The sequence below is a fragment of the Ambystoma mexicanum genome, chromosome 2p (genome assembly GCF_040938575.1).
Source record: "Ambystoma mexicanum isolate Mex_15411 chromosome 2p, UKY_AmexF1_1, whole genome shotgun sequence".
Taxonomy (NCBI): Eukaryota; Metazoa; Chordata; class Amphibia; order Caudata; family Ambystomatidae; genus Ambystoma; species Ambystoma mexicanum.
The window spans coordinates 1,394,901,486-1,394,922,431 of record NC_090923.1 but is presented as its reverse complement, the minus strand read 5'-3'; the positions used below and the strand labels follow the sequence as shown (position 1 = coordinate 1,394,922,431).

Genomic DNA, 20,946 nt, shown 5'->3' with positions numbered 1-20,946 from the left:
AGAATTCCCCACAGGACCTGAGAATCCGACGAGGGAGAAGCTGAGCCGACCTACCACGACGACACCACTGTTGGAGCCCTGCAGAACCGACTCACCACTTCCCGACGACAGAGAAGATCTCCCGGCTGGAGAGGCTTCTTCCCCTGACTGGTGGGCACAACCAGTTTACCTTTCTTTCTTCACACCCCAGCACGGTTTGTGGTCGAACTGCCCGTGCCAAGCACCCTGGCAGCCGGATAGCCACTCACCACTGAACCGCGAATCACCGGACCGCTCCTTGTACCTGAGAAACTCCGCGGCTGATTTCTTCCCTGGCAGTGCAAAGGACTCCTGTCTTCCTCCACGGCGAGATCTTCTCTTCTCTTCCCCCGGACGAAGCACCAACTTGCACCCGCTGCCAGGAACAACTGCCCCCGCTGGAGCGTTCTCACCACTTTAAGGTACTGTGTCCGCCAGGCCTCCCTTTCTAAAGATTGCTACAAGGTAATAATAACCCCTTAACCTTCTGGACTGGGCTGGCGCCTTGACCCTCAAACTGGTCCCTTTCTTTGGTCCAACTCCTTTTTGAACCTTTACAAGACTTTTGTGCACTGCAACCGTGTGACCCTGGACACATATGGCGTGGATCCTCTGAAAGTGGATCCGGCCTCTTGAACTCTAACGTCACGGTTTTACTTTGCCTTCCTCTCTTGTTATGTTTTGGTAAAAGTGTTGGGATCTGTTTCAACTTGTTCTCTGCTTTTCTCTCCCTTTTTAAAACTAATTATTAGAGTGCCATCTACGTTAAGCGCTCACCGCTGTCTGAAAATAAGTGGGGCTTTACTTAAGACTTGTCTAATATTCTTTTAAGGGAGTGTATATCTTTTAGTGATCGTGTTTTTGAATTGCTTACTATTAGTGCCTGTGTTTTTCTAGATGTGGTTTTAAATAAATAATTATATCTCTTTTACACCAAGCCCTGGTCAGTGTTTACTTGTTCTACTGTGTCCTCTTGACCTATTGTGAATACTCTGTATACTGCCTAACTCTTCTTGAGGGAAGTCTGACTGCTCAGCCACAGCTACCAAGTGAATCTGTGTGGTACAGACTGTGGGTTTACTGCCAAACACATGTAGTCCTAAATCTTTTGCAGTGGTCCCAGAGGGAACTGCACAGGTTTCTGCCTAACACTGATACTGATTTGTTCTGTTCCGAGGATTCCCGGCCTGATGACGGGGAATATTCATGAGCATGTGAATCCATGCCAGACCCATGCTGGAGAACAACAGTTACAGGTAAGTAACTTGTTCCTTATTTACTCTGAATGCGTAATAAAAAAAATATATATATATATTTGAGGCATGTGGAATCTGCTTAGATCACATGCTGTGCATAGGCCGACATCTAGTTGTAGCTGCGGAGTATTACAGTTGTTGTTTTCGAAACTCGAAAATGGACGTCGAAAAAGGGCGTGCCAGTAAAACTATCCCTAGTGTGACGTCCCCTGTACCCATGATCCCTTACGCGTGTGGGTCCCTCAGATTGTTTTTTTCCGCCATACTAGTCGGACGCATGTTGCAGAGTTCCTTCGGCGCTAAGCCGTTTTATAGTTCAATTACCGTTAATTCTTCTCCTTTCCCCCTTCCACCGTTCGCCGAAGAGCGACGCCGGTGAAGATCGGAGAAATCAACCGTCAAGGACTGCCACAACGGACTCCAGGCCTTGGAAGGCCTCTGGCCTCGGCCCTATATAGTAGGGAGAGTGGGGGTGGTCATATAGGCTCTCTATTCCCCATTTCATATATAAATTTGCCCCGCTGCCATATTGTACCATATGGAGAGTACTCCATTTAAATTCTGCCCTAAATGCAATAGGAAGTTTCCCTGGGTGGATAAGCACCTTACGTGCAATCTGTGTCTCCCATGAGACCACCCCGAGGCTACCTGTCGAGCCTGCATGCTCTTCAAGCCGAAGACCTTTAAGGACCACTCAACTAAGTGCTGGGCCCACTACGCCAGGCAACTAGAGGCCATGGACGTAGAAGGGTCATTCAGCAATGGCAGCAACGCCGCCAAATCGTACGGCGAGGGCAAAGGGGTGACTTCGGACACCCGCGCGCAGGCCCCCGACCCCAAAGGACTGGCCGGCAGCCACGTTGTGGGGACTACACCCGGCGGCAAAAGCGCTACACATTCTAACACCACTAAATACATCAGCCCCGGCCATGACTCGACACGCGTGTCGAGCGATTGGCACCGCCCGACACCACGAGAGCGGTCCAATGAATCTTTGTCCTCTGGGCGGTCCCGTTCGCCTCATGGCAAGGCCCAACCGTCTTCGGTTGAAAAAGGTGTCGCCCGATTAACAGTCCCCGAGGCCCGGTCGTTGGATGAATATATTGCCCAGCTCCCTCTAGAGGCTATACGTGATGCGTCTGGCCATACACCCGAGATTCGACATCCTTCTTCAAATCGCGCCTCCGAAACTCGACACGATGCATCAGACCCCTCGGAGGCCCCTACAAAGTCTGCTAAACAATCCTCTAGCCATGGGGGAGGGGATAAACAACAGAAAAAGACATCTTCGGAACCCCATGTTCATCGGGAGATGCAAAGGCTCCAAAGTTTCGGAACCTACCCCAAAAACAAAACTCATTCCTCCCACTGCTGAGGATATGGGCACTGATGAGGAACCAGAACCAGTAATTATTCCGAGCTCTAAAGAGTGGAGCTCATCAGAGATTGACAGGGTCATGGCAAGGTTAACTTTCATGGCTAACTTTTATGAAAAGGACCCTAACTACTTTCGTAGTTACACTTGCAACCCTCCCACCTCTGCCCCTTCTGGATCCAAGGTAACTCCTTTGTCCCCTCAACTCCCTACTAAGAAACTCCGCTCAGACGCCCCTTTCCAGGGCTTGGTCACAGACCCCTTTGTGGTGGAGCCTTACCGCCCTGATTCATATTGTGACGAAACGGAGCCTCAATATGTTGATGGCCAGGCAGGTGACCCTTATTATGGGGATGACGAAGACCAGGAGGAGGAGGATGATGAAGCTGAAGCTTACAACATTGACTCCCCGGTTCCTAAAGACCCTCCGGTGCATGACTCGCCTGTAGTCAACCAACCCCTCCTTAATGAGGTGCTGGCTAAGGCGGCTGCCCACTTCAGTATTGACAAACAGGGTGTTCAGGAAGACAGGGATTTCGCTTAGGAAATCCTGGGGGATAAGAAAGCTATTTCTCAGGCTATCCCATTGCGAAAGTCCATCCAGCGCAGGATTGATCCCTCCCTGTAAACTCCAAATCTCACTCGAGCGGTTAATCCGTAGGTCGAGAAATTGTTCTGTGCTGCACCCTCCAATCCCCTGTACATTAAAGGTCAATTAAAACCTGATTCCCTGGTCGTGACAACCACCAGGAAGAGGGCAGGCACTCTGCTTGCTTCCTCAGAAACACCTCCTGATGAGGAGAGCAAACGTCTCTATGGCCTGTGAAGGAAAGTTGCCTCCACTGCGGCCCATCAGGCAAGAATTGCCAACAGTGCCACCCTTTTGGCAAGCTACAATTGCCATCAGTGGGAGGAAGTGTCCGCCTTGGTTTCCTCCGCAACCGACCCCTTAAAGAGCCAGTTGGCTCGGGTGGCAGCAGAAGGTAGAACTGTGTCAGGCTGCAGGTTAAAGACTAACTTTGATGCAGTTGATAATGCTGTGAGGTTAATCGCCGAGGGCACTGTTATCAAGTGTCGCGCTTGGCTTAGACAGTCAGTTTCAAACCTGAAACCTAAGGAACCCTAATAGATATGCCTGTGGAGCCGAATGTACTATTCAGCAAGGCAGTTGAGGAAGCTTTGAAAACCGCAAAGGATGAGTACAAGACCCTGAAATCTCTTGGCCAACTCACCAACAAGCCCTCTGGACAGAGGGGTAACAACAATTTTCTCTGCTTTCGGGGGCAAACTTCCCAAAGGGGTTCCAATTATTACCAAAACCAGGGATTTTCATGGGGTAACAACCAATCCCAATCCTCACTGGGCTACCCCAGAGGGCAGCGCATGGGTCGCACACGGGGTAGAGGCAGCCCCGCCAGAGGTGGTACGCCACCCAACAAGCAGTGACATTCCGCTTCAGGTCCCCTCCCATGCATCCCCATTAGGGGGGCACATTTCCACCTTCACCCATGCATGGGAGGGGATCACTTCGGAAAGATGGGTGCTGTCCACAGTGTCCGGAGGATACTGCATAGAGTTGCTAGACAAAGAATGCACTCACTGCAACATCAAAAGATCCTCCTCGAGGAGATTGCCATTCTGCTAGCAAAGGATGCCATAGAAGTCGTCCAGTTCAACCAGGTAAACAGGGTTATTTATTCAACCATCAAGGACCACATTGACACCCTCTCACCGGCCCTTGCTGATTTTTGCAACCACTCCTTTGCCTCGGGATCCTTCCCCTCCCCTCTGAAGCACTCCTTTGTGTATCCTCTTCTCAAGAAACCCACAGTTGATCCTTCTTGTCCAGCTAACTATCACCCAATTTCCATTACTCCCTTTCTTGGCAAACTCCTGGAAAAGTTGGCCATCTCTCAGCTTAACCTTCATTCCAATTCTATTGGCTGTCTCCATGACTACCAGTCTGGCTTCAGAGCTGCCAGAAGCACGGAAACGGCTCTCCTGAACATCCGTGAAGATCTGCTCTCCAACCTTCACTCTAACATTCCCTCTGTCCTCATCCTCCTCGATCTCTCTTCTGCCTTCGACACGGTCAACCATACCATCCTGCTCGACCCTCTCCGTGAAAACCTGGGTATCACTGATCAGGCTCTGGCCTGGCTGACCTCTTTCCTCTCAGATCGACCCTACCAGGTCCAACTTCGGTCCTTCCTTTCATCTATCTTCCTCTCTACCTGTGGTGTTCCCCAGGGGTCTAACCTCTCGCCCTGGCTTTTCAACCAATACCTGGCAACTCTCGCCCACTGCATTGCCACTTTCGGCTCAAATTTCCAGTGCTACGCTGACGACACAACTCATTTTCAGGCTGCCCTCTGCTCCTCCTCTCCCACTCTCATCTCTGATTGCCTAACTGCCATTCAAGTTGGTGTGAAGCCAATGATCTTTGTCTGAATGCCAGCAAGACGGAGATCCTCCTCATCGGCACACCTTCACCATCCTTTCGCCTCACTCTCTGGCCAACCTCCCTTGGCCCTCCTCCTACCCCCACCTGCGAGGCTAAGAACCTCGGGGTCATCTTTGACTCCACCCTTTCCTTCTCCGCCCACATCTCTAAGGTCTCTACAAAGTCAAATTTCCGACTGCACCTCCTCAGAGCTACTCTGCCTTTCCTCTCCTTCCCCCAGAAGCTCATGGTATCCCAAGCTCTGGTTCTCTCTAGCTTGGACTATTGTAACAGCCTCTTTCTAAATCTACCTGCCTCTATTTCCGCCCTCTGCAACTAATCCAGAACAGGACTGCGAGACTTGTCCTTGGCCTCAAGCCCTGCGATCGTATCTCTCCAGCTCTGAAATCTCTCCACTGGCTCCCAGTGGATGCAAGGATTAAATTCAAAACCCTCTGCATTGTCCACAAGGCTTTCTGGGGCCTGTGTCCAAAATACCTTCAGCTATCCCTCTGCAAATACCTCCCCTCTCGAGCTCTTCGCTCCTCTACCTCCAACTCCCTCAGGGTCAGTCGTTTTTCGAAGAAACGAGCTGGGGGTAGATCTCTGTCTTTGGCTGGGGCCTCCCTCTGGAATAGCCTCCCTGCCACTCTAAAACTTGAGGAGAACCATCTACGGTTCCAGAAACACCTCAAGACCTTCCTCTTTTCTTCTGCCTTCGCGCCCCCTCTCCCCTGCTGATCTGTTCTCTCTTGGCACCGTGCACCTGGCCACCCTCTGTCCTTCAGGCCCAGGTACCTGCTCACCCTGCCACCCTCCCGCACTGCCTCCGGGCCACCCTTTGCACTGGGGTCTGTATCTGTACCCATACAGCCCCCCCCTTTTTCTTCCTGCACTTATCAGACCTACCCTGTCTTCTGCCTTAAACCTAGCACTTGAAAATTGCTGGCTGCATTACCACTGTTTGTTGCCTTTATTATTTATTTATTGTTATTGATCTGTTTCTCCTCTGCTTCGCACTTTCCACTTCTCCCCCTTCCATGCCCCCCCTCTCCGCCTCTCCCATGCACTTGCACGTTCTCAATGTCACTGGGCCTAGTGAGATTGCTGTTTTGTTCTCCCCTGTTCCCCTCCCTTGCCTTGTCGCGCTCTGAAACACTTGTGTACGAGCACGATAGAAATAAAATATCTATCGATCAAAAAAAACCTACTTCCTTGTGCCAATAAAAGATCTGACAATGCGCCGAGTATTAGATTTGCGCCCTGCAAACAAGTATGTCAAGCCACAATAATTCTGCATGACTACACTACAAGAGGTAATCCCTCTACTAAAAAAAGGGGGATTACATGGCAACATTGGATATGAAAGATGCCTATTTTCATATTTCAATGTTCCCAGTGCACAGAAGATTCTTGCGTTTCAAAATAGACAACCAGCACTACCAATTCAGGGTGCTGCCCTTTGGAATAGCCTCGGCTCCAAGGGTATTCACCAAGGTACTGGCGGTGGTGGCGGCGCACCTACGCAGGGAGGCAATCCCAGTCTACCCTTATCTGGACGACTGGCTCATTATAGGGGAGTCTCCCCTAATTTGCAGACTAAACATCCAAAGAACCATCGACCTCCTCTTCCAATTGGGCTTCTCAATCAACGAGAAAAAGTCAAGCCTGGTGCCAAGCACCTCAAAACAGTTCCTCAGAGTTGTCCTAAATACCCAAGAGGGGTTGGCCCTCCCATCAGAGGAACGAATTCGAAATTTGTTGATGCAAATTCCTCAATATCAGGCCGGTCGCCAAATAAGGGTGCGCAAAGCTATGTGTTTGCTAGGCATGATGGCGTCTTGCATTTACCTGGTTTCCCACGCGCGCCTGCGCATGCGACCCATGCAGCAATGGTTGGCGAAAGTGGTCTCAGGCAAGTGATCAGTGGGACGATCTAGTGGTCGTTTTGCCAACACTAGTACAGAGTCTTCGCTGGTGGACAAGAGAGAATCTTACGAAGGGGAAACCCTTCTACAATCCGGAGATACAGGCCGTTGTCACAACAGACACCTCCCTGGCAGGTTGGGGAGCTCACTACCTTCACCACACAGCTCAGGGTCTCTGGTCTCACACAGCATCAATCTTCTAGAACTTCTGGCAGTCTTCAGAGCGCTTTGGGCATTCAAACCCCTCCTATTCAACCAGTCAGTGCAGATCCTAAAAGACAGCACAACTGCAATTTTTTTACTTGAACGAACAGGGGGGCACTCCTTCTCAAAATCTGTCCAAGCTTGCCCAGAAGATTTGGAAATGGGCACTCAAGTTTTACCTGTCATCCCAACATGTTCCGGGGGAACTCAACTCGCTAGCAGACGCTCTGAGCAGAGATCCCCTCCCAGAGGAACACGAGTGGCGACTACACGAAGAGGTCATAGGAGACCTCTTCTCTCAGTGGGGTTTCCCCACTATAGACCTATTCGCCACAAGCGAAAAAAGGCAATGCCCAAACTTCACATCCAGGTTCCCCCAGCCAGGCTCCAAGGGGAACGCCCTATGGATGAATTGGTCAGGGATATTTGCCTATGCTTTTCCAACAACCCCTCTGATGAGAAAAGTGGTGAACAAGATCCACAGAGAACCGATGACGCTCATCCTAGTTGCTCCTAAGTGGGCGAGACAACCATGGTGTCCACACTTGCGCAAACTGGCAGTGTGCGACCCCATCAAACTCCCGTGCCGCTACAACCTACTCTCCCAGCACGAGGGGCTAACAGTGCATCCTCAGCCCAACTCGATGAACTTGGCAGCATGGCTCCTAAAGTCACAGAGTTCGGACATCTCAATCTACCACAGAGATGTATGGATATCTTGAAAGAGTCGAGAAAACCGAACACTAGGCACTGTTACTATGATAAATGGAAAAGATTCGTAATTGGTGCCAGAATAAGCAAATCAACCCCGTTGATTCTACTCCTTCAAACATTCTAACCTACATGCTCCACTTACTGGATGCAGGGTTAGTGTTTAACTCGCTAAAGGTGCACCTGGCGGATTTGTCAGCCTACACCACTTCCCATAACAAGGTCTCATGGTGGAAGGTACCAGTCATCAAAGCTTTTATGGATGGGGTAAAGAGACTCCACCCTCCAATTTCTAACCCACCGCCATGTGGGGACCTTAATGTCGTACTCGCTAAGCTCATGGGATCACCCTTTGAGGCTGTGCACAAGTCTAGTCTCAAACACCTGACTTATAAAACTGCCTTCTTAGTAGCCATCACTTCCATAAGAAGGGTCAGTGAAATCCAAGCTCTGTCAGTGCAGGATCCTTTCTTTACTATACAGAAGGACAAACTGGTTTTACGCACTCACCCTAGGTTCTCACCTAAGTACCTTTCCAAATTCCATGTTAATCAGTCTATTGAGCTACCGACTTTCTTCCAGGAATCCAAAAGCTCTGCTGAGGTAAAACTCCACACACTAGATGTCTGGAGGCCGGTCCTATTCTATGTAGACAAGACCAGACCGCTAAGAAAAACAGATCAACTGTTTGTCTCCATAGCCCCAGGCAGAGAAGGAGATTGCATCTCTAAAAATGCCATCTCTAGGTGGATATTCAGATGTATCCAACTGTGCTATTCCCTTTCAGATAAAACACTGCCTTTTATGCCAAGGGCCCACTCCACAAGAGGTACTGGAGCCACTCTGGCTTTCATTGCAAATGTCCCCTTGACAGTATTTGCAAAGCAGCTACATGGAGCTCTATACATACTTTCAATCAGCACTACTGCATTGACACTCATTCCAAGACAGATACACAAGTGGGACAAGCGGTTCTAAGACATTTATCCGCTCATGAACCTCCTCACATCCCACCTCCTTCTTCCACTGCTCGCTAATCTATGCACAGCATGTGATCTAAGCAGATTCCACAAGCCTCAGAAGGTATACATTACTCACCGTAATCTATTTTCTGATGCTTGTATTTGCTTAGATTCACATGCGACCAACCCTTCCTCCCCTCGGAGAGAAGGCGCATTGGATGCTTATGAGCTTGTCTGATACGTATCTGCTTGGATACAACTGTACTCCCGCTACTCCTCATGCTACCTCATGTCAGAAAAAATACAATCTGAGGGACCTACACGCGTGAGGGATCATGGGTACAGGGGGACGTCACACTAGGGATAGTATTACTGGCACCCCCTATTTCGACATCCATTTTCGAGTTTCGAAATCCACAACTGTAATGCTCCCCAGCTACCACTAGATGTCGGCCTATGCACAGCATGTGAATCTAAGCAGATACAAGCATCAGAAATAAGATTACGGTGAGTAATGTATACCATATATGTTATTTCCCAATGCAGTTCTTCACAGATAAAATGCACCTAATTGATATATATGCACATTGAATCTGTCTTTTTCTGCATTCTGTTTTATCCTAAAATGCCTAATTCACTGTCCAGTGGCGTTTCACCTGCCCATCTCTTTTCCACCTTCAGGTTGACCCCATTAACATGCTGATCTGTGCCCCTAGTTTGCTCCCACTTGCACCCATTTTACTGGCTGCTACTGAAAACATTTTGCTAAACATTTTACTGAGTGCATTTAAAATGAGCACCCATTTTACTGGCTGCTACTGAAAACCATTTTGCTGAACATTTTACTGAGTGCATTTAAAATTAGCACCCATTTTACTGGCTGCCACTGAAAACCCTGTCATCTGCATACACTTTGTAATAGCTGCTTTTAAAAATACTGCTATATATCCCTACAATCTGTTGAACCCATCTCATCAGTCACGTCTCAATATGTGGTCCCAATGTTTTGATTGTATTTGTCCTCAACATCTGGTTGGGCCTGCCATTTTATTTTAGCAGGGGGAGAGAGGGAGGGAGTGGGTTGGGGGTTAACGTGGGGGACGTTACTTGAGGTCTCTTAGGCTTGTACTGCACTTTCTCAGTTGTCTTATGAAAAATGTTCAATAAAAACAAAGTAAAAAAATATATATATATATTTTAGGATCCGAGATCTCATCTTGAACAATATGCTTCTAATAAGTTCCTTTCTGAATCTTTGAATTCGATTCAATACTTTCCTGTAATTATGCTGTTGTGGTATGATAGCCTATGAAAAGATATATAAATTACATGCCTAATGCTAAATGCAAGATTTCGATTTGTTGAAAGACTTAACAAGTTATGAGATGAGTAATATGAAAACACTGTATTTGTTACTTACCTACAATATTAGTTGAACTATGTTATAGTTGCCACGTGTCCGTGGCATTATCGATGGCCAAAACTTCATCTTGGATTATTTGTTTGTGCATCTTTGAAGATTTTTGCATCACGTTTGTGATTGCACTTATCTTCAGCAGTCCTGCTGATAGAACATATTTTAAGGTTTTCGACGGTGAGGAATACCCATAAGACTTTGCTGTATACAGATATGGTACTTTTCCTCCTCGGGCCTCACCTTCTGTGTTAGCCAGCCATAGAATTACCTGGGGGGAATTCAGAGGATATGTTGCTGTCTGAAAACTGTAATATGGTGCATTTTGATAATTGGAAGTCAAAAGGTCCAAGTAGGTTGTGAAACATTTGAGAAACGATTTTGTGAGTGACCCCAAGAAATTAATTAATCTCCTGTAACTTAGAAAAGTTGGGTTAAGCAATAGATGAGAATTACTGAACATTTCTGTCTCTTGCAAGGTTAATGCGATTAAAATGTGTATTTTATATTAAGATCTTATACCGCAGTAAATACTTCCAGTGCTGGTTAGCACGAGAGACTATAGAGACCTCAAAAAGTCAAAGCATCCTATGGGAAAGTGGGTAAGAAACCTCTGGTTTCTTGACCTGCAATTGCCTGAAACGTTGTAGGTGGATTTAGTCTTCCGAGGATGAAGTTGTTTCATTTGGCATTTCCGTTGTACCTAAACCTCTATCTCTTGCAGTAGGACATCAGTATGGTTCAAACCAGATATACAAGGGACTACCAAAGGAAACTCATATTCTCTCTGATGAAGTTTAGATACAGTCATGTAAACAATGACAACTTATACTTGCATGGAAAAGCATCTCTGGGGCGTAACTCTCCCTTTCAAATGAGCAAACAGAGCTTCAACTGAAAACAAAGGGTGTCTTTGGGTTGAAGATGATTAGAGGGGTCCCTCGTCTGGATCATTTGACTAGCTTTGTTCCATGTGAGTCCTTCCTGAAGGCCAAAAGGGGGGTAAACTGCGATGATGGAACTTCTTCAGGAATTTGCTGAGTATGCATTTACCGATCATTGAAACAAATTCATCAGAAGACTGCACAGCAGTGGAACTGGACACATGCAAGAATGTAGCCCCAGCAGTGAGCGATTCGAGCAGGTGCTTAGGTTGTGGTTTGGCAGGAGAATCTGCCCATTTTATGTGCTCCACAGAGTGGCTGCACTCCTGCTAGTGTGGATTTGGACTGGACAGGATACTACGCCTCTGAAGCGGCTGTCAAGAGCATTGATGGTTGCCAATGGTTTTCAAGGGTTTGGCAGTCCCAAGAAAAGCTCAGGCTGGAGGAATATATGTTAAGACTGGAAAATTTCAAGGAAAGGATATTTGAAAAGTTGGGACAAGTAACAATACAATGAGAACTGGAATATGGTTTGTGAGGGGTCAGAAATGTGAGGCAGACAATTTGGTAACGGTTTTTCACAAGAAGCCATTTTATTAACTCATACGGGTTTGATAGTCATTTCCATGCGGCTTTCACCGTGCAGGAAAAGGAGCCCCTCTCGCTCTAAAAGTGTTCCAGTGCTCGCCTGCCACCGAAACACAACGTACAGTTAAGAGAGTCTCTCCAAAGGGAAGCCTTCCAAAACAGCACTCCCACTGCACGACCTCTGCAATCTCGATCTGCTTGCACGAAGACCCTCTCAGAGCCGGCACCTGCTTCAGAACCAGCGGCGGCTTCGTGTTTCCACTTCTGCTGCTGCAACAGCAGCTTACAACTCCTTGCCTTCTCGTTCTAATGGCCTGCACCTGAGGGGGCCTTATATATTCAACAGTCCCGCTCAGGTGTCGGTCATTGGAACCACTAGACTGCGCTTTGCAGTTTTGCACCTCTGATTCCCTCGTCCCAATACTTGGAGCATTATCAGACTTGAAGTCCTCAATTCTACAATAGGCCATTAAGATTGTAGGGTCTCTGGAGAAGTTATTAGAGGCGTTCTCCCAGTTTTCATGGCCCGGTTCCCCTTATGTGATCCTCCTGCAGAACACCACCCCCAGGGTCGAGATCAGGAAGCGTCTGCCTTTCCCTAGCCACATGAGAAGGACTTCAGGCCAGTGTTTTTGGGATAATCACCTATGATTCATCACATAACCTTGCCCTAATGTCACTGGTTTTCACAGCCTTAATTTGGAATCGGGGAAAGGAAATCAACATTACATTGTTCTTTTCCTTTACAATGTTCAACCAAAAAGCAATAGGGCTGTAAATCTAAACACCAGCGCATGACTCTAGCATTGGTATCTTTTGTCAAATTCAGCCATTTTAAGGGAGCATGGTCATTCACTAATTGAAATTTCCAACCTGCCAGATAGTATTTCAAATGAGTAATAGCCCTTTTGAGGCTAGGACTTCAAGTTCCACAGTAGCGCAATTCTTCTCTTGGGGAAATAGCTTTCTACTAATATAGAGAATGGGATTTCTATACCATCATGAAGTTGTGACAATACAGCCCCAAGACCAGTATGCAAAGCATCTGTTTGTAGTATAAAGCGTCTAGGAAGAGATATTTGGGATGAACCTTCTATAGTAACCAACTGAGCCAAGGAAAGCTCATAGTTCTTTCTTGGTCTTGGCAGCCTAGGTTTCTTTAACAGCTGTAACCTTTTCAGTCTGTGGTTGAAGTAGTCTATTTCCCACAAAGAAGCCTAGGTATTTTACTGCTGATCTAGCAAGATGGCATGTTTTAGGATTAGCAGTAAGTTCCATTTTCCTTAAGGCTCGAGGAACCTGATCTAAATGGGACATATGTTCTGACCGTGTTTTACTATGTATGATAATGTCATTGATGTTGGCACCACAGAATGAAGAATATGGTCTAAGAACATGGTCCATTAGTCTTTGAAAGGTAGCTGTGGCTACATGTAACCCAAAGGGTAAAATCATAAATTGAAACAAACCTATCGGAGTGGAAAAAGTAGTTTTTGGTTTGTTTATGGGGTTAACTGGTGCCTGCCAATAACCTTTTGTTAGGTCAATGGTAGAAAGGTATACTGGGTTTATCAATCAAGTCATCTGTCCTAGGCATGGGACAGCAGTCAAATTGTGACACTTCATTGACTTTCCTAAAGTCCATACAAAACCTCCATGAATGATCAGGTGTATCCACTAATGCAATAGGAGAGGACCATGGACTGTGGGAAGGTTCAGTGATATCTGCTGTTAACATAGCCTCTATTTCATTTTCATTAATTTGTTTCCTACTCTCAGGGATTCTGTAAGGTTTTTGATGAACCACCTTCCCCGGAGGAGTGCGAATATGATGATCTACTCCTTTCTCCTATACCCCGGTTCAGCTTTAAACACATCAGGAAGCTGTTGGAGGAGATCTATCAGATCTTGTTTTTGATTCTGGGATAATTCAGGAGAGATTGGTGTCATTTTCTTCAGATAATAAGCTTGTTAATATAACTGAAGTATTTTTTAATAGAATATTCTTTCCATCCTTTAAGTAAATTGATATGCTAAATATGAGTCTTTATTTTTCTGTTGGGTTGACAGAATTTATAATTGTAAGGTCCCTTTTGTTCCCAAATTTCATAAGGGCCATGCCATCTGGAAAGCATTTTATTTTTACAGGATGGAAGTAAAACTAATACCCTTTGACTTACAGAAAAAGATCTCATCTCAGCTTTCTTGTTATAATATTCCTTTTGATGTTCCTGTGTTCGTGCCATATTGGACTATATTTTGAACCGCTGTCTTATGTTATTTTAGTCTTTGTGCCATTTGAGGTAATGGTATGGTAGCTAAGTTTCCTCCCAGGTCTACAGTAATATATCCAACAGATCTCTGGGTTATCTCCCATATAACAACTCAAGCGGGGAAACCCCAGTAGAAAACAGGCATTTTTCTAATTGCAAACACGGCCTAAGGTACCATAATGTCTCAATTCTTCCCATTTGCTTCCACTAGTGTCTTTAAGATGTGTTTTAAAGTTTGATTAAATCTTTCCACTAGTCCGTCAGTTTGGGAATGAAAAATGGACGTGCGTAAAGTTTGAATCTGGAGAATTTCCTTAGCTTCAGCCATAAGCTTACTCATAAAGGTAGATCCTTGATGCGTCAAGATTTCTTTTGGAAATCCTATTGTAGAAAAGAAAGGGAGTAAATGTTTTAAAATCTGTTGCAAGGTGTTATTTCTTAATGGAAAGGTCTCAGGGTAACGGGTTGCATAATCCAGCACAACCAGTATATATTTATCTAACTTTGAAGTTTCCAAAGGGCCCACTATACTCATCCATATCCTTGAAAAGAGAATGTCTTTAATAGGTAAAGGTTGTAATGGGACTGGAGGAAGGGGTTTGAGTTCTGATTTTCTGGCATAGGCACATCTACTGACAACATTCTTTGTCAGCATATATTCCTGGCCAATATAATCTATTCACAATTTGAGCCCGGGTTTTTCCAGTTCCTAAATGGCCTCTTGTTTAATGGGAATGGGCGATTTCCAACACAATATTTGTATGACTTTTAGGAATTACAGTATGAGACCTAGGGGTTCCCACTGGTCCTACATCTCCTCTATATAAAAGTCTGTATTTTAGAAAAAAATTGTCCTGTCTTTTCTCATCCTTCATTCTCTGATATCACCTGAATAAAGGGTTCTGCTAACTAAGAATCATTTCTTTGAGCAAAAGCTAAGGCATGAATAATCTCTTCCTCAGCAATGGGGTTCACTATGGGTTTGACAGATGGCTCTATATCTGTTTCACCAAAACCCTGAATTCCTCTCTTTGCTCTAATCTTACTTTCTCTTGGGAACATAGATTTTTCTAATATTCCTTGAGCTACTCTTTCTCCATCTTTAATTTGGTATGCTTTCTTCCCATTATTTTGAATTAATATTTGTAGGTTACTCCTATAATCAGGATTGATCACTCCTGCCAATACCTCTAAGCCATACCGCCAGACTATGCCTGACTTAGAGGCTGGTCTGATATAGTTAACAGGGGGGAGGTATAAGAATGAAGTCGGTGGAAATCAATGCTCTGTCTCCTGGTTGAATTAATTCCCCTCTGCTACTATAGATATCTCATCCTATAGATTGCTCGGTAGCAATAGTAGGAGCGGAAACTCTTCTACTAGGTTTCTCAAATGTAAGGGTCCCCCAATTTGTATCAATTGATTCCAATCCCACTTCCTGACACTTTATTTGAGAGGTTAGAAATGTGAGGCAGACAAGTTGGTAAAGGTTTTTCACAAGAAGCCTTTGTATTAACTCATAAGGGTTTGCTAAACTCCTCACTATCCCTTACCTAACAAGGATTTCGCTACTTAACAAAATAACTAAAGCAAACACTCTAACAAAGGAATCTGTCCCTCACACTTATACATACATCAAACTCATAAAGGTAATGGCAATTTAAATGTAACAGAAATACGTTATATTCAACCTGGATCTAATAACTGTGTGTTCTTATAACCTTGGTTGGAGACAATGTTCTTTAATTTTAGTCAGACATTGAAATAGGAAAGTTACTTTTTGTAACAAGGCTTGATTAGAAAGTTTGACTAGCTCCAAAAGTCTTTTACTTGGACTTTAACCAACAGTTCAAATAGACAAGTCTTTACCCTTCCAAGCTCAGACAAAAGTTCAACATAACTTCTTCTTCTCATGAAACAACATTCTTTGTATGAACAACAAGGCTTTTGTCAGGATGCTTCCACCATCCTTCATTAAATACAACTTTAGTGTGTTTGCCACTTCTTCACAACTTTTAACCACAATGCAGTACTTTAATGATTTCTTCCTGGTCCACTAACCTGGCAGGACTACCACTAAAAGGTCCCTATCCTGGTGTACTTGCCTGCCAGGACAAAAGCGCCTAGCACTACTACAGGTACTCAGTGGTGAGACTTATTTCAAACCTTTTAAGAAGTCTTTGACTTTCAACAACTTCAATTTTCATCTGAGAAAACATGAGACACATTGGCGCTGTTTGTCCCACTGTTGTATTGGCCACTGGACATGCAGGTTACTCTCTTCTCCTTGTTGATACCTCCAATCAGGAAGGCTTCTGTCTTGGCACTCTTGTTTTCCCACTTTTACATTCCACAACTGTTGACAATGTTTCTGTATTATACAGGCCTCTCTTTGGCTTAGGCAATGTTAGATGATATCTTCCCCAACTATTGCCTCTTCTTTACTCTTATAGCAATGGTCACAATTAGCCAACTTCAGTATTGCCCTCTCTTGTCTTTGGCAGTGGTGGTTATTGTTTACTGGTTTTAATATTGCCCTTTCTTGACTTTGGCAGTAGGTGTTTATGTTCTGGTTTAATATTGCCCTTTCCCTGTTTTGACAATATTCTTGGTTTGAGTAATAGTAATGGCAACCTTTCCTTTCTGGTCCTTTGTCAACATTGTTATAACTCAAATATGCTTTTCTTGCATCAGTTCAGTATTCAAAATAAGGGGAAAAAGCTAGCGGTCGACTACAGAGAGTTCCGGGATTACCTAGCAACGATAAACTCACTGGATTCCTCATACACATCCGCTCGAACCGATGCTGCATCCAACTCTGCTTCTTCTGCTGCTTTCTGCTTGATCAACGGCTTCGGTCATTTCCCTGCGGCTTGCGCCCAGCAGCAAATGGAGCCCCTCTCGCTCCAAAAGTGTTCCGGTGTTCGCCTGCCACTGAAACACAACACACAGTTAGGAGAGTCTTTCTCTCCAAAGGGAAGCCTTCCAAAACAGCACTTCCCACTGGGCGACCTCTGCAATTTTGATCTGCTCGCTCGAAGACCCTCTCAGAGCCGGCACCCGCTTCAGGTACAGCAGCGGCACCAGCGGCTTCAATTTTCCACTTCTGATGCTGCAATGGCAGCTTACAACTTCTTCTGCCTCGCCTTCTCGTGCCAATAGCCTGCACCCGAGGGGGCCTTATATTTTCAACAGTCCCGCTCCATTGTTATTCATTGGAACCACTAGAATACACTTTGCTGTTGTGGACTTCCGAGTCCCCCTTCCTCGTCCTAGTACTTAGAGTATTTTGGGACTTGAAGTCCCCAATGTTCTGGTTTCTTTTTCGTTTACAGATCTCAATTCTACAGTAGGCCATTAACATCGTAGTGTCTCTAGGGAAGTTATTAGAGGGGTTCTCCCAGTTCTCCTGACCTGGTTCCACTCCCACGTGATCCTCCAGCAGAAGACCATTTCATGGGGCGGGATCAGGAAGTGTCTGCCTTTCCCTGGCCATATGAGAAGTGTTCCAGGCCAGGGTTTCTGAGATAATCACCTCCGATTCATCACAGGTTATAGAACCTACATACTGGAAACCTGGACATGATTGCTAATGTGTTCCCACATAAGATGCAAACATGTTATTTGCATTGTTGATGACCCCTTATGCCTTACAGGTCACACAGATGTGTCATAACGTTTATCTACAGATTGTCCCAAATGCACACAGTTAAATCCACATAGGTGTGTGTGTGTGTTTGGCATCAGTTGGCCTGGGGAGCCAAAAGAAGCTCATGGCAGCTGTTGGTGTCAAGCTAGCCAGGCTCTTTTAGGGTAGAAGCAGGAGCTAGATAGCTCCCAGCTCCCCTCAATTTTGAAACCTGCTTTACTTCCTTGCATATGTCTCTTTTGACCCATTATTTACCACCCTGGTCTGGTCATTCTCCTCCTGTTGTGGTTTTTATGTTGTGGTTCTTAACCTCTTGATACATGCACTGGAATGGTTCGACAATTTGATGACTATACTGTAAAACCCACTGTCCTTTGTTCCTTTTGGCTTGGTATTCAATTTATTGACCGTTATGTATCATTTTATTTTCCTTTGTAAAAACCAGTACATTTCATTAAAATATCTCCATTATATGTTTCCTTGCTATTATAACCTATGATGTATGTTGTAAAGTGCTCTGATGATCTTGAGGGGGGGGGGCTGGTACATGCCTTGTACTACTACCAACACAGTAGTAGGTTTTGTCTCTCACATAAAAGTTTGTAAGGCATTCTCCCAACTCGTACAAACTTTTTCACTAGTGATGTAATGCTTTTAAAATGTACCCTAAGGTTGAGACATTCCTTGCTGAAGAAGGAAAAGTTACTTGAACCAAAGACCATTAAAATGTCTTGTCGGAGAATGCGGGCTCAAAGGAAACATTGAAATGACTAGTTCAGATTCAAATTTAGACTTCATTCGTAGAGTAAAAAACATTTTTAATTTTTTTTGTTGTATATAATACATGTTTGTGGAACTAACAGCATGTTTGATGTAATACAAATCCCCAATCACTCTTAATGTACTCTTAATGTATAGAAAATAAATTTGGAACACAACAACGTGTTCAGTAAAAAGATATATTTTGCATCAAAGTTTCAAAATGTGTTAAAATTAAAACAATTGAAATATAAGGGAGGATATACAGCTGCACATAATTTGGGGCGCCTACTGCCATTATTCAGTAACCATGTAATCAATATTCTTGAAATCATTTTGACTGTACGATGTATAATATATATCTACAGCAGTGTAAACTCACAATGCCCCCACTGGCATCTGCTTTACTAGATCACTCGAGCAGCCCAAAACTCACAATATTGTAACGGCAGGAACTTCAGAAGTCCACGATTACTCCCCAGTTAGCATTTTTGTAGTTCAAATACTCTTTGGCACGGGTGAGAGGCTGAAAAACCAAGATCAGGATTTGCATGAAAAGTGCAACAAAGAATTATCTTAAAACAAAATATTAAAGAACATTGGCTATTTGTTCACACAAAACTGTAATTCTCCAGCAAGAGTATAATTCCCTGATACATCAGCAAAAACTGCCTTCTTCCCTTCACCCCTTAATATGGGAGGCAGGTGTTGCATATATGAGCTGAGACTGGGCTGAGATGGCTTCACTGGTGCCAGTCGTTCTGGCTCCTCACAGCAAACTACATCAAATAATTTAAGGAATAGAGGGTGGTTTATATGGGTACTCTGTGAAATTAATCTGGTGTTGGTCATAATTGGTAAAAACCAAAGTTATTCGGTATAATTTAGAAATTTATTTAGAGGTCCGGGTTCAGACTTGGTGGTGTAAATACTCCTGAACCTGGGTAGTGTAACCCCACAGAATTAATATGTAAATGTTCTTAATATTATCTCATTACTCAGAGTAACATCCTCTATTTTCTTTGTTTTTCAGTCCTTTGACTCTTCTGTCACCCCTCAACTCCACATTGACCATATAATAGTCCCATAAATGGGTGCAGAGACTATCACTAATCCTAAGCTTTGCTGGTATAGTAGGGCATGAAACCCTGGAGTGAGCAAGGTTACCCACTCTTGGCCTTCTAAGCGCTTATAATGTTAGGGCACCTACGTCATTATTGTTCAGAGGACATATGAATTGAAGGTCTTGGAGAATTAAAAGCGCAAGAGTTACTAAGGTGAGTAAATTGGACTTTTTCACTCTTTATCAAGTGTACAAATTCTTACCATGCCGTGCTTTCTGTGTACCATTTTTATACTTGAATAAATTAATATATCAACATGTGTACAATATTTTGATGTCTCGTAGACACCTCCAGGTAATGTTAACACACTGCGAGTGAAGGGTTTTTTGGTAATATTTAATTATTCCACCTCTGCTAATCTGTAGAAAAAAATGTGAATTCTACTCTTACTTATTTTAGGTATGGGATGCCATTGAAGGAACTCTGCGCTGTAGCAATGAGGAAGGCCTGTCTGGTATCACCTCACTTGTGTTTTTGAACCACAGGTAAGTGAAAACCTCCCTCTGCCCACCTTCAACATCTCTTCCGCACACAATACTGCATCTTGCAAAGAGAGTGAGTTTTATCGGAATAGAATGCAGTCTAGACCAGTCATCTGTGAGAATAATTGACAAAATATTTCTGGGTGGAATGGGTTAATAATCAGCAACCTCTGCTCTCTTAAACCTTTTTCATGTGATTGTACTTTATGGTCACTGCAGGAATACCCATTGCACAGTGGGTTCTGCTATTGTCTTGATTGAGAATTGTATAGTCCAGGGGACCTTTAAGATGGTCCTCTCTACTAGTGGCTTGGGTAGGAGGCATGGCAACAGGATGGTCAACACAGATGTTTGTGACACAGTGGGCTACTGGGATCCTGAAGCTGCTTTCTAGCCAGGGCCAGTATGTCCTTGTATATGGGGTGTTAACTTCCATTGAACCGTGACAGTTGTGTGTAGATCTCTGTGCAGTTTATGAATGTATGTACATTCCCACTCTGCCTTGTTCATTGGCACAGTTTATACCGAACATGTTGAGCTATACAGCACTGAGTATTAATGAAGCAGTAAATCTAAACATTTAGGTGCCCTTAGGCCTGTGTGTGGTCTACCAGTTGGTGAGAAGCTACAACAAAGTCCAAGCCTATGATTAATGTTTAGTGAGAGATGAGTAAGTCAAAAAGAATCAAGAGAATGCTTCAACGAAAGACATCCAAAGGACATAAAAATAAATCTCAACTAAATCCCGGATCCAAACTCATCCTCTGTGTCTCTACAGAACATTGGATTGACATCTTCTTCCAGAACAGTACTAAGGATGTACATAGTCTACAAGAAGTAAATCTGAAACACAAGACTAAAATTCCGCACAGTTTA

General features: G+C 44.6%; 1 protein-coding gene across 2 annotated transcripts in view; it reads left to right on the top strand.

Moving 5' to 3' along the window:
- The window catches only part of SCAP (SREBF chaperone), a 1,420,607-nt gene that overhangs the window by 1,127,723 nt on the left and 271,938 nt on the right, over positions 1 to 20,946 (top strand). For both annotated transcript variants that reach the window (XM_069645830.1, XM_069645831.1), the window contains exon 18: positions 19,988 to 20,073. In XM_069645830.1, the coding sequence (XP_069501931.1) occupies positions 19,988 to 20,073 (86 nt within the window). The remainder of the gene's footprint in view (positions 1 to 19,987; positions 20,074 to 20,946) is intronic.